The sequence below is a fragment of the Podarcis pityusensis genome (assembly GCF_964106645.2).
Source record: "Podarcis pityusensis genome assembly, chromosome: 15".
Classification (NCBI taxonomy): Eukaryota; Metazoa; Chordata; class Lepidosauria; order Squamata; family Lacertidae; genus Podarcis; species Podarcis pityusensis.
This window is the reverse complement of record NC_138040.1, coordinates 29709000-29721829: the sequence shown is the minus strand read 5'-3', so window position 1 is coordinate 29721829 and position 12830 is coordinate 29709000. Positions and strand designations below refer to the sequence as shown.

Below are 12830 nucleotides of genomic sequence, written 5' to 3'. Positions count from 1 at the left end.
GGCAAACGGCATCTGTTCCAGAATCACAGACAGCACAGAGCACTGCAAGTGAGCAAGAGCCCACAGGTATGTTGTCCATCGACCTCAAGTACAAACCAAGCAGCAGTTCACAGACGTTCCACTTGGAAAGGCACATATATCTTCAAAATAATTTTTTGTTTTATTATGTTTTTATACCTTGCTGGAAGCCGCCCAGTGTGGCTGGGGAACCCCAGCCAGATGGGCAGGATATCAGTAATAAAATTACTATTATTACTCCCAGTTGTAAACTTGCCCTATGATTCTCCTTGTATGACAGCCCTGCTTGAGAGAGCCCTTGGCAGCTCTCTTAGTTCATGAGAGCCTTTCCCTACATTCTTAATGTTCATTATTTGGTGGCTTTGGCTTTGCCAAGGACTCTGGAGGTAAGAAGATCTTGTTTTCTTTCCAGACTCCAGAGCTTCTGAGGATGAAGAGAGCACTTTCAGCTCCCCACTCATGTTCTGGTTGCAGCAAGAGCGGAAGAGAAAGGAGAGCCTCGCTGAGAAGAAGCCCAAGAAAGGATTGATCTTTGAGATCTCAAGCGATGATGGATTTCAGATCTGTGCTGAAAGTATTGAAGGTGGGAAAGGGGGCAGTTGGGGCAGGTGACATCTGCTGCAGCTGCTTTGGGGTTAGATGCATTTTCGCTGTGCTCATCTTACAAAGGTCACCTTTAACTGCTTTGCTGCAGGGGACAGCCCTGCGTGAAGTCTGCAGGAATGCAGAGCCACCTGGCAGCAATTGTGAATTTTACGGTTTAAAAAGGAACGAAAGGGAAGCTTTTCTGGGACACTCCTCCCTCCCACTGAATCATTTCTTTTTTATCTTCACCTCAGAGGCCTGGCAATCCCTAACTGACAAGGTTCAGGAGGCTCGTTCCAATGCCCGCTTGAAGCAGCTATCCTTCGCAGGTAAGAAAGGCAGCAGCAGGGTTGGAAATTCCAAACTCCTTGCATGGATAGGAAGACAATAAGAAACTGCCTTGAATGTCACTGCTGTCCTGTAGGCCAAGACCTAGGCAGGGACTTTGCACCTGGGCCTGCTTCCTTGCGCTACATAAACACTAGAAAGAATCTCACAGGATGCCCTGTTTTCTTAGGATACAGTACTTTGGTTGTACAAACAGCTTAAGGACAAAGAATGGGGTTTGTGCTTCTTTTGGGACACCCTCTGCATCATTTAAGCCCATGCCTGGCCGTGGAGATTTGGGCCCATTTGAGCTGCTCCACCAGTTTCTTGAGCTGCTTCTTGCCTAAAGGCTGGGCCATGTTGCAGCCACCACCACCAGGCTTCTTCTTACAAGGAGGACTGAAGGGAGCCACTGGGCTCAGCCTGGGCTGGACAGTCTCTTCTACCAGCAAGCTGCCTTCCCTGCCTACTCTCTCCTTATTCCAGGTGTGAGCGGATTGAGGATGCTGGGAATTCTGCACGATGCTGTTGTGTTCCTGATAGAACAGCTGTCTGGAGCAAAGCACTGCCATAACTACAAGTTCCGGTTCCATAAGCCAGAGGAGGCCAAGGAGCCCCCAGTGAACCCCCATGGCTCTGCCAGAGCTGAAGTGCACCTCAGGTCAGTGGCAGACTCTGCTCTCATAAAACCAAAGCACCTACTTCAGAGACCCTTCAGTGGTTTGGGGGTGAGGCTTTCTGTGGAGAGACAGTGAAAATAAATTCTTCAAATATCAGTTTGGGAGGGAGGCACATAAATAGCCTGTCATCATTGAACAGACATGGGCCCAGGTTCTCCCTAGTTGGCATATAGGAGAAATCCAGGAAGGAGAGGGTTAACTACCCCAACTGTCCAAGACAAGGAGGGTCACATGATGGAAGACCAGAGTATCTCTACCCCCAGGGAGGAAAAGGTTGCTAGAATCCCACAGAAAGCTCTACAAAGGGGCTGCTGTGGTTTTAGCTCAGACAAGACACTTTGAAGTTTCTCCACACAATATGGGGAGCCAGTGTAGAGCCTAGTGGGCTTCTGGTAGCCGGTCTGGGAATGTCGCATTGTCCTGGAGGAGAGAGGAGCATTGTGTGGCTTGTAAGGCAGCCCGTTAACCCTGAGAGCCAGTCTCACACCTCTTGGATCTGCATTGCAGGAAGTCTGCCTTCGACATGTTCAATTTCCTGGCTTCTAAGCACCGCCAGCCGCCAGAGTACAACCCCAACGATGAGGAGGAAGAGGAGGTGCAGCTGAAGTCTGCCCGGTACATAGCGGGTGCGGAGGCGAGTTGGTGGGGAGGGCTAGAAGGCTGCTCCTTTTTGATCTCGTCGGCAGTGGTGGGAAACTAAAGAACGGGGAAGGGGTGCAGATTTTGCCTCCTGCAGCTGCCTCATAAGCCAGCCTCTCAGCAGTTGGCACTGCAAAGTGGCTTGTGGAGCAAGGTGGGGCTTGGCAGCTCAAAGGCCCCATTGGTTGAACTCTCTCAAGCAGCCTCTTTCCTCCTCTCTTCAGGAGGGCAACCAGCATGGACCTCCCCATGCCCATGCGGTTCCGACACTTGAAGAAAACCTCCAAGGAGGCAGTTGGTGTCTACAGGTAGGTGCGTGGGAGTTGGTAGGCACTGGCGGAGGAAGAGGGGGGCAGGGGGAGCACATTGCCCCCGGCAGCGCAATCCCGGTGGGGTTCCATCACAGCTGCTCCCGCTGGACCCCACCAGGACGCACGCCACGCCCACGCCTGCTCTTCTCCGCTGTTGGTAGGTGGAGGCCACCTTAGCAGGATAAACGATGGGGAGGGTAGAACAGTCTAAGCCAGCAGGGCTTAGCAGAACACCAATGAGAAGGTGCCTGGAACGACTCTCCTAGGTCATGTGGACAGATCTGCTCCTAGCTGGGTTGCCTGCCTGCCTGCCTGCCTGCCTGCCTGCCTGCCTGCCTCCACGTTCAGGGTGAGGCTTGCTACTTCTATGGTTGCAGCACCTAACACCAGTGGCTGTGCTGTGTGTTCCTCCTTGGCAGGTCTCCTATCCACGGCCGGGGCCTGTTCTGCAAAAGAAACATCGATGCAGGAGAGATGGTGATCGAGTATGCCGGCAACGTGATCCGTTCCATCCTAACTGACAAGCGTGAGAAGTACTACGACAGCAAGGTAAACCTTAGCAACAGCGGAGGCACTGCTGAAACCCAGCTGGTCATGAGTGCTGGCCACAGGGGCCCTGGGGTTCTCCTGAGTGAGAACAAGGGCTGCCCAGGCCTTCAGTAAAGCACTGGGAAAAGCAGGCCCTGGGTTCTTTGGTTGGAATGCACAGTGCAGGGGTCACCCTGCCAGCACTTGAGCAGTTCCTCCTTATGTAAGGCAAGTGCCAGCACTTAAGCCTTGGAAGCAAAAGAGGGATGAGAAGTGGTGGCTGCACAGGAAGAGGTTGATTTTTCTGCAGAAGGGAGGGGGATCCTCGGCTGGGTTGTCCCTCCCACTTGCTTCACTAGGCAGGATTATGTAAATTAAGTTGAATTTACCCTTTAGTGGGTTGGCGACCCTTCCTTCCTGCCCATCTCCCAGTGCAGGTAGGGTGACAGCTTGCCTGTAATCCTTTTCTGGGTTGCTGAGGAGAGAGGTTCTGTTGCTATTGCCTTCAGGAAAACAGAAGCAGAAGATGGCTCAGAGAGCAGCTAGTCCTCCCTCGCAGTGGCCCTTGTTCTCCCATCAGGAAAGGACATTTTGTCCTAGGAGCCTCTTGAGGTGACAGGATTGGTACCTGATTTTCCTAGGAGCTGGTAGTCAGGTCCTTCTCAGGTGCAGGCAGGGGCTGCTGCAAGATCTGGCAACTGCTGGGGCAGAGAGGGTGGAAGGGTTGTGGGGCTCTTGCCATGCATTCCGCCCCCCCCCCCCCATCATAGAAGGTATGGCTCTCCATCCCAGATTTTGCTAGTGTGTGTAGCAAATCCTCATGCTGGGATCTGGAGCTGGCTCTGCTCCCGCCTTCCCTATTCAGGAAACTGGTTTGGGGCTCCTTGAGCCTTATTAGGCTAAGGTTTGGGGAAAGGCTCAGCCTTTCCGTGTTTGGACAGGAAAGCCATCAGGTTGCCAGCCTTAGCAGCACTCTTACGACATAGGCTGAAATGTAAAACCTGATTGGAATGAGGCCTCCAGTTGTACTATTATGATTAGTGGTCTTATGCTTGCAGCACAAAAAAGAAATAGAACTGTAGAGTTGGGAGGGTCCTCTAGTCCAATCCTCTGCAATGCAGAAATCCCAGCTAAGGCCTCCATGACATATGGCCAACCAGCCTCTGCTTAAAAAAAATCTCCAAGTGGCTTACTTTCTTTTTAAAACAAAAGTATAAGTCATAAATAAAGAATACATTATAATAAAGACCTATAACAATTCACAGAAACTTCACAGACTCAAATAAATACAGACACCCATCAGTCAGTCTCCCTGGCATGTGTGAGCCATGTCCTTTGGCAACCTTTTAAAAGGTGTGTTGAACAGGCATGGGTTGGCTTTTATGTTGCAGCTGGTCTTGTCTGAAGGGTTAGCTGTGGTGGTGCCCTGTGACCTGAAACCAGCCCATCCTCTCTCCCTGCCCCCTCCTCTCCTGGCCCAGGGCATCGGCTGCTACATGTTCCGCATTGATGACTCTGAGGTGGTGGACGCCACCATGCACGGGAACGCAGCCCGCTTCATCAACCACTCCTGTGAGCCCAACTGCTACTCCCGAGTCATCAACATTGATGGGCAGAAGCACATAGTCATATTTGCCATGCGCAAGATCTACCGTGGCGAGGAGCTGACCTACGACTACAAGTTCCCTATCGAAGACGCCAGCAACAAGCTGCCCTGCAATTGCGGTGCCAAGAAATGCCGCCGGTTCCTCAACTGAACGCTGACCTGACCTGGCTGTCATAGGGGTTGGGCTCCGCCAGTCTCAGGCGTATGGAAGGTGGGGTGGGTGGGGTGGCCCTCCCACGGCAAGTGGGTCAAGCCAGGCAGCAGGTGGCCGAGGCCTGGTATTGTTTGCTGCCTCCTTGGCTTTGTGAAGGGTCCTGCCCAGATGATGGACTTCGTTGTCCCGTCTTGCAAGGAAAACTGCTGGAGTGTTGGGCTGCTGCAGCAGCCAAGGACTGCCTTGAGAGGTGGGGCTTCCCTTCCCGCACACTTTGGTGGGCCCTTGCCTCCTCAGACTTGGAGACATGGCCTGCAGGTCTCCGTGAGCTGCCCTTGTGTCTTGCCTCTGTCTGGCTGTTCCCTGAAATTCCCATGACTTGTCGAGGAATAGCTCATCAGTATTTGAGCAGGCAAGCAATGAGGACTGAGGGCTTCCATGCGCTTTGGATGAGGTTAGGTTAGAAGTGCAACCAAGGAGGACTCCCTGCCCTAGGAAGCAGGCTGTCCTGCCAAGCATTCAGTCCCTAGAGCCCTCTCCCTGCCCTGCGTCTGCCCTCCAGTTGGGCCTCCAGAGGAAACTGAGCCCCTCAGGCAGTGGGCCTGGCGCCTCTCTGAGCACCAGCCTACAGCAGCTGATATCATTTCCTTCCCTACCAGCTGCTCTCTGACATAGGAAAAGGCAGGGAGTGCCAACACTCCCAGTGAGCTGAAGGCTATGGGTTCCCTGGTCCAAGATTGGGGGACCCAAAAGGGGATGGATCTCCCTAGTGGGATCATGTGCCCGTTTAAAAGCAAACACAAGCAGCACAACTTCCTTTCAGCCTCCTTCAGTTGCACCCTCTTGAATTATTATGTCATTGGATTTTACTTGGTTCTTCTGTTTACAGTTTAGTATTTAAGGTTTTGTAAATGTAAATATATTTTGTATATTTTTCTATGAGAAGCACTTCATAGCGAAGAGCACTTATGAAACTATTTTTTCAATTGTGGTTGTCATCCTAATTTAAAAGAATCAGTTTTTAATGACCTTATTATTTTAATAGGATGGGCTTTAGGAGGTTGCTGGCCAGGCCTGCAGTCTGAACCTTCCTCTAGAGAGCAGTGGGGGCAGTGGGGAGAACCTTTCCAGTTTTCTGGAAGCTTCGGCTGGACCTCGAATTACACATTGTGGGAGAGAAGATACACACACATCTGCCAGAGGTGTTTTGAACCCAGCATTGATGCTGGGTTTTAACATGGGGGTGGGAGTACAGCACAGAGGGGACCCCCTGACCTTCCTCTCTCTTGGGAAGAGCCCAAAATCCCACCATGCCACACCTCAGTAACCCAACATTTCTGGTCTGCTCCATCTCATGCCACCAGATTAAACTTCCTTGGCTCTGAAACTGCAAGCAAACCTTCCTATGGTTGCCTAGTAAAGCCGCAGCAGCAGCCAGGCTTCTTTTGGGCCAACAAGCACATTCCCTATGAAGATCTTGCCTCTCCTGCAGCCCAGCTTCCAGTTGCCTTGGGGAGGACAGGCCAGCACTTACTAAGCCTTCCGCTCCAGCTGGAGTGGTACAGGGCATGTGTCCATTTCTCCTATGGGGGAGGGCGCAAAACCCAAGTTTGGGTTGCCTGTGGTGAATGTGGCAGAGTTTTTGGGGAATCGAGTAGCCCTCCAGCTTTCCTGTTCCAGGTTGCCACATCCTGTGGGCCAAAGAGGAACATAATTTGTGTGTCCCCTGCTGCTACCAAAGCCCTGGGCCAGTTGCTGCCAGGTCAAAAGAGAGTTCCGTCCCTTGCTTCTTCCTCTCTTCCACAAGGAAGTTCCAAGCAAGGAACAGGAGGAGGAGGAGCACAAGCATGTGGCTCAGGGCAGAGCTGGACTGGGGTCCAAGCTCACGGACATTTGCTGCTGCTGTTGCTGCTGCTAAACCCTGTTCTGACTGAGCTCAGCAGCAGGCAGCCACTATGGCCAGTAACCCAAGGGAAGAAGGCATGCATGCCACTGTGCCTGGGCTCCATGGGGAGGCCAGCAGGAACGGAGAGAAGGAAGGGTTGGGGTCTTGGCCAGTTGTGTTGACTCTGATCCGTGGAGCAAAGGGAGGAGCTCCACGCGGCTTCCTGGCAATATGAATGTATAATTTCTAAGGACTGACAGAGATCATGATACCTGAGAATACTAAGAGTCAAACCTTTAAGGTGTTTATTTTTTTAAAGGAAAAGCGGGTCACTGCAAAGGGCTGGGGTATAATAATCTTCTCTTCATTGTCCTCCCTTGCGAAGCAATACCGGGTTCTTGTTCTTTGTGCAGAATCATGTCGTTCTCACCCAGATTGCTGCTCCATCCTCCTCCCCTCCACCATCTCCTCCTCCCACACACCTGCAAGTTTTTATAACTATAAATATGGTATATATAGGAACAAATATCGTACTGCACCATGTCTTGAAGCCTGGCTTTGAATTCTCTTTAACACTATAGATAAGAGTTGTGTTCCAGTTGCTCAAAAGGCAGGAAAACCAGCAAGCCAGAGGCTTCGGGGCCAGTTGACGTCTCCCTCCTCCAAGGAGGACTGGGTAAGGGACCGGGGGGTGGATGCTCTGGCTCAGTCTGCCTGCATGTAAACCCCCAGGAAGCTGTTGGGGGCTTGGCTATGAATTCTCCTGACCTTCAGTGTTAACAGTCAGTTCTTGTACAACTTGTTTCTTGCCGCCTTCGCTGCCTCCTCCTGGGTTCTGATTGTTGAGGTACCAAAACAGCGTCATCTGTTTTCCTGGTACCTTAACAAGGTCCTGCAGCTTTGCCTCTCAGCCGAGAACTGTGCTCGTGATGTTCCTTTGATTCAACGTAGCCGTCTTTTAATAGCTCAAGGTAGTGAATAATTGTCTCAAACCGTGCAAAAGCTACGCAAACAGGGTTTTGTTCCAGAGAAAAAGCAACTTATCATGTAAAACCAATCTCTCTCTCTCTTCGTTTTATTTCTTGTGTTCTTCCAGATTGTTTGGGTTTTTGTTTGTTTGTTTGTTTTCTTTAAAAAGAGGAAACGCGTCTCTCGTGCTGCATCAGTGTTAATTCCCTGTCATCGTCACAGGGATGAAGGAAGTACTTTCAGTAGTTCAAGAAATGACTGAAAAGTTCCATGAAAGACTGAATGTAAAAACAAGTGTATATAGTTGTACAAAAAAAGGAGTTTTTAAACATGTTTATTTTCTATGCACTTTTTTATTTAAGTGATAGTTTAATTAATAAACATGTCAAGTTTATTGCTTCAGAGGATGGTGTTTTCATTTATTGATCAAGGCTGTGGAGGTTTTCAGCAGGGGAGGGGGGCTAGTTTGTATATAGCTCTCAAGAAACAATAAAAAAAGGAAGCCACCTCTTCTAGGCTGCACCATACAAACACAAGGTAAGACCATTTACTTCACCTCTTGGGCTTCTTTCCTTGTTGCAGTACAGTCGTACCTCAGAAGTTGAATGCCTTTCATGATGAACGTTTTGGCTCCCAAACACCGCAAGCCTGGAAATGATTGTTCCTGTTTGCGAACGTTATTTGGAACCCGAACACCCGTTGCGGCTTCCGATTGGCTGCAGGAGCTTCCTGCTGCCAATCAGAAACTGTGCCTTGGTTCCCAAACGTTTTGAAAGTCGAATGGACTTCGGGAATGGATTCTGTTCGACTTCGGAGGACGACTGTATATCTGATATTCTGTAAGGTGAACGTGCTGCAACAGTCTTACACGCTTCCTTGTCCAGAAGCAAAAGGGAAACCTTGTGGGGAAAGAGATACCTCATAAAAACAATCCTGCTGAATCCAAATAAAGGCCCATATAGTCCAGCATCCTCTTCTCACAGAGTCTGAGCAGATGCCCCAAAGGGAAGCCCACAGTGAAGACCCAAGTGTAAAAGGTATCCCTGCCATTGGTACACAGAAACTAATGTGCAGAGGCAGGCTGCTAACCGATACTGGAAGTAGTACAAGCCATCATTGACTAGGAGTTTAAAAGCTCTGCCACCCTTTTCATTTTAGGTGCCAGCAAACTGGTTCAGGTGGAGCCCATCCCTTTTGAATTGGTCCAGCTTGTCCCCAAAAGTCCCATAAGGGTAAAGGTACTCCTGACCATTGGGTCCAGTCGCAGACGACAGGTTGCTCGCTCATCTCGCTCTATAGGCTGAGGGAGCCCGTTTGTCCGCAGACAGCTTCCAGGTCATGTGGCCAGCATGACAGCTGCTGCTGGTGAACCAGAGCAGCGCACGGAAACACCGTTTACCTTCCCGCCAGAGCGGTACCTATTTATCTACTTGCACTTGACATGCTTTTGAACTGCTAGGTGGACAGGAGCTGGGACTGAACAAGGGATTCGAACTGCAGACCTTCCGATCCGCAAGCCCTAGGCTCTGTGGTTTAGACCACAGCGCCACCCGCATCCCTTGGCATCTTGCAAATCCATGCCGTGCCTCCTGACACCACTGTCTCATCCATGTGTTGAGACTGCTTGCTCTTGTCTTTTACCTGGCCTTGTGCAGGGCAAGAGTAGCATTTCAAGGAATGCATCCCAAGCACAAAAGTTCCCGCAAGAGTAGTGCAGCTGGCATAGTGTCACTGCACAAGAGAAACAATAATTGTGGCTGGCACAGGTGTGGTGTATATCCTGCCGAACACTGATCACCTGCATGGTTGGAGAGCGTTCTCATGCCACCATGAGGGTAGCCGGTGAGTGGGGCAGGGGGCTGGTTTTCCCAGATCAGCTTGAGCCCGTTGTTTCCCATGGGGCATGTCCCTGTGAACTGCCCCTTTGGCAGGCATAGCATCCAGGCATAGTTGCAGTCTTGAGCAGGGGTTACATAAACAGTGGTACCTCGGGTTAAGTACTTAATTCGTTCCAGAGGTCCGTTCTTAACCTGAAACTGTTCTTAACCTGAAGCACCACTTTAGCTAATGGGGTCTCCTGCTGCTGCCGCACCGCCGGAGCACGATTTCTGTTCTCATCCTGAAGCAAAGTTCTTAACCCAAGGTACTATTTCTGGGTTAGCAGAGTCTGTAACCTGAAGCTTATGTAACCCAAGGTACCACTGTATATGGCAGCCAGATGGCTTCTAACAGGCTCCTTTTTTGCCAGGCGGATCAGTGGCAGGCCTGACCTTCATCCACCAAGCTGCCCATTAGTGGACATATGAACTTCTGGCAGCAGCAGCAGAGTCCCAGCAGCATGGGCTCCCCTCTGCTGTGGAGGGCAGTAGCACTGCATCCGTGGTTTGAACTGCTCCGTAACACAGCATAGTAAAACGTGGGACTCAAAACAGTAACAAATGTAATCCGGATTAGCTACAGAAATCCCCCAAAGCCTGTTAGGAAAATTTGGTCTTTACTGCAGCAGGGAAAGCGACTGGGTCGACCTTTCTCCAGCCCTGCTGTTCCACCGGTGATGCTAGGAACTCTGGGACAGAGCATCTGGGCTGGCTGGAGGTATGTGTGCGCCCCCTCCCTTTTTTGTTATTCCTGCACTGTGTTAGTTCCCGCCCTTCTTGCTCCTCCCCCAGCCCTGGGAGTGTGCTTGGGGGTCAAAAAACTTCCCTGTTTCAGCTCCAGCAACAGCACCCACTTAGACCTAGACGCAGCAGCAGCAGCAGCAGGGCATTGCCCCATCTCCTCCCCCATTGCTATTGGCTGCTTGGTAAGCCAGCCCCCCCCTCTCTCTCTCACCCCCACTTGCTCTCCCAGGTCACTCAAGATCTCATCCGCAGGAGCCGACATGGCAACAGCACACGACAGGGCAGTTTTGCAAAGCATATTCCACCCCAATTCCCCTTTTGGCGACCTCTCTGATGAGCGGGAGGAGCAGGAGACCCTCAATGGAGAAGGTGAGTTTGGCTTCTGCGTGAGATGGGGCAGGGGAGAGGGACTTTCCTGGAGGCATCGTCTGTCTCTACCTTGAGCTCCCGGAGGCAGCAGAGCAGCTTCAGACTGCCAAGAAGTGGAGGTTCAAGGATGGTGAGGGGCTGCAAAGGGGAAAGTCCCACCTACCCACCTCTGTGTAATTGGAGCAGCAGCAAATCCCTCTGTTTTTCATTAAGGAGGCCTTTACAAGGCTCTCATATCATGGCCCTGGAAGAGAGGGCCTCTCACTCACCACCAGCAGCATAGGAGCCAACTCCTCCTAGGGGCCAAGGTCCCTTCGACACCCCCCCAATAAAATATTGAAGGGGTCTGGGGCCCCAAAAGTTGATGGGCATTGCCATTCAAATTGTGTCTTGTGATCGATTATGGTGGCTTGGGGTTTATACCTGCCCCCCAAATATTTTATTCAAGTTGGCACCCCTGGTCTGCAGTGGGGGGGAGGCTGCTTTCAGAAACTTGCCAGCCTTTTTCTGCAGGCTTCACGTCCGTGGTGGTGCAGCCTGACCTCTGATAGTCACCTGACCACAATTCATTGCACTTTGCCCTGGAGAAGGTGGGTGGGCTTTTCCCCACAGGCTTTCTGTCCCCTTGTCCCTGAGAAATTTCTGGGCTCTCTTGAGCTGCTGCATTTTAGCAGTTGTAATGTAGTCAGCCGTGTAATTAGCACTGGATTGGAGGCCAGTGGAAGTTCCAGTGGCTGTAGGATGGAGGGGGGGTTGCATACCTATATAGTCTAGCTGTCTTCTGTCCCCCCGCCCTTGACCTGGAGCTATTAACAAAACTGTGCTTCTCCTCATAATGAGACAGAAGCAACCTTTGACCCGGCGCTCCTGGAACAAGTCACTCAGCTAGAGATCCAGGGCATTGAAGCTGCCGAAGCTGGAGACCTGCAGAAGGCCCTGGAGAGATTTGACCGGGCCATTCAGCTGCTCCCTGAGCGAGCCGCAGCCTACAACAACCGGGCCCAGGCCTTTCGCCTCAAGGGCAACACAGCAAGTAAGTGAGCAAGGCAGTGCTGTTCTGTCTCCACGTTTCTGCATTGACAGAGGGGCCCTCTGCCTGGGACAGGCACCATGTCTGCTGTGTAGCCTGAGCCTAGCAAAAGGAGGACTGAGCAAACCCCCTGGACAGGGAACACCACATCCCTTGTCCTCTTCAAGGGCTTTTCAGAGACCTTCCCATCAGCTGTTCTCTGGGCTCAGTATTGGTGCTGCTGCTTGCTTGGGAACCCACCTACCGGGGCATCTCCCCATGGCACAGCCAACCCTACAAGGTCCCTGAGAATCAAAGCTCTGAGCTAAGAACCTGCTACCTAAAGTGGAACCCAAACCACTGGAAACAATCCCCAATCTTAATAAAACAATTGCTTTCCATTTCAACTCTGTCCATGCTGAAGATGGTGCCACTGTGTGGGCACAGCTGCTGCCACTTCCCCTTCTGCAATATCTCTGCTATGATTCACAAGGCAGGTTCCATGGCGTTCCCCTCCATCATTTGCATGTATTTCTTCTCTCCCTGTCAGGTGCCCTGGAGGACCTGGGTATGGCACTGCAGCTTAGCAGGGGCATTGGCCGTGTAGCCTGCCAGGCGTTTGTGCAGCGAGGGCTGATCCAGCGCTTGCAAGGCCACGAGCAAGAGGCCCATAGGGACTTTGAGCAAGCGGCCAGACTGGGCAGTGCCTTTGCCCGTCGTCAGCTGGTCCTGATGAATCCGTACGCAGCCCTCTGCAATCAGATGCTCTCCGAAATGATAAAGAAACTGAGGGGCCCAAGCAAAGAGCCCCAGCTGGAGGCTTCCTCTGGGGAGAAAGTGTGTCGCTAGGGACAAACGAGGGCTCAGCCTACAATTTCTCTCCCAAAGGCAAGCTGGGGGTGCTACTCCCCACCTTTCAAGCTCCAAGGATAATATAAAAACTACATTCCATCGGGTTACGGTCCGGAATAAACTATGCAAATTAAGCACCCTGAAAAACCTTTGTTAATAAGCTTTGTTTCTTTCTTAATAAAGATCTCTGTGACAACATTGTAATTTTATGTTGTATTAATGGTTCAGATTGAGAAACAATACGTAGCTCGTTCCTAAGATGAGCTTTCCTACCTGA

The 12830-nt window shown here is 51.3% G+C and overlaps 2 protein-coding genes across 2 annotated transcripts in view; both read left to right on the top strand.

Moving 5' to 3' along the window:
* Positions 1-8104, top strand: part of KMT2A (lysine methyltransferase 2A) — a 48177-nt gene extending 40073 nt beyond the window's left edge. Inside the window, exons 29-36 of the mRNA XM_080984171.1 lie at positions 2-66; positions 431-601; positions 858-932; positions 1417-1591; positions 2118-2225; positions 2474-2557; positions 2980-3109; positions 4570-8104. Of these exons, the coding sequence (XP_080840297.1) occupies positions 2-66; positions 431-601; positions 858-932; positions 1417-1591; positions 2118-2225; positions 2474-2557; positions 2980-3109; positions 4570-4845 (1084 nt within the window). The 3' untranslated portion in view covers positions 4846-8104. The remainder of the gene's footprint in view (position 1; positions 67-430; positions 602-857; positions 933-1416; positions 1592-2117; positions 2226-2473; positions 2558-2979; positions 3110-4569) is intronic.
* A 2306-nt stretch (positions 8105-10410) lies between these two features.
* TTC36 (tetratricopeptide repeat domain 36) lies at positions 10411-12757 on the top strand. Its single transcript, XM_080983763.1, has 3 exons — positions 10411-10692; positions 11537-11725; positions 12252-12757. The coding sequence occupies exons 1-3, from the start codon at positions 10584-10586 to the stop codon at positions 12548-12550; spliced, it is 597 nt and encodes a 198-aa protein (XP_080839889.1). The 5' UTR covers positions 10411-10583; the 3' UTR covers positions 12551-12757.
* The last annotated feature ends 73 nt before the right edge of the window (positions 12758-12830 follow it).

Bases quoted from the DNA above. Each gene is read 5' to 3' on its own strand.
- TTC36 (XM_080983763.1), top strand. From the start codon at position 10,584: ATGGCAACAGCACACGACAGGGCAGTTTTGCAAAGCATATTCCACCCC. The intron at 10,693-11,536 runs GTGAGTTTGGCT...ATAATGAGACAG, and splicing joins GGAGACCCTCAATGGAGAAG to AAGCAACCTTTGACCCGGCG. The intron at 11,726-12,251 runs GTAAGTGAGCAA...TCTCCCTGTCAG, and splicing joins CCTCAAGGGCAACACAGCAA to GTGCCCTGGAGGACCTGGGT.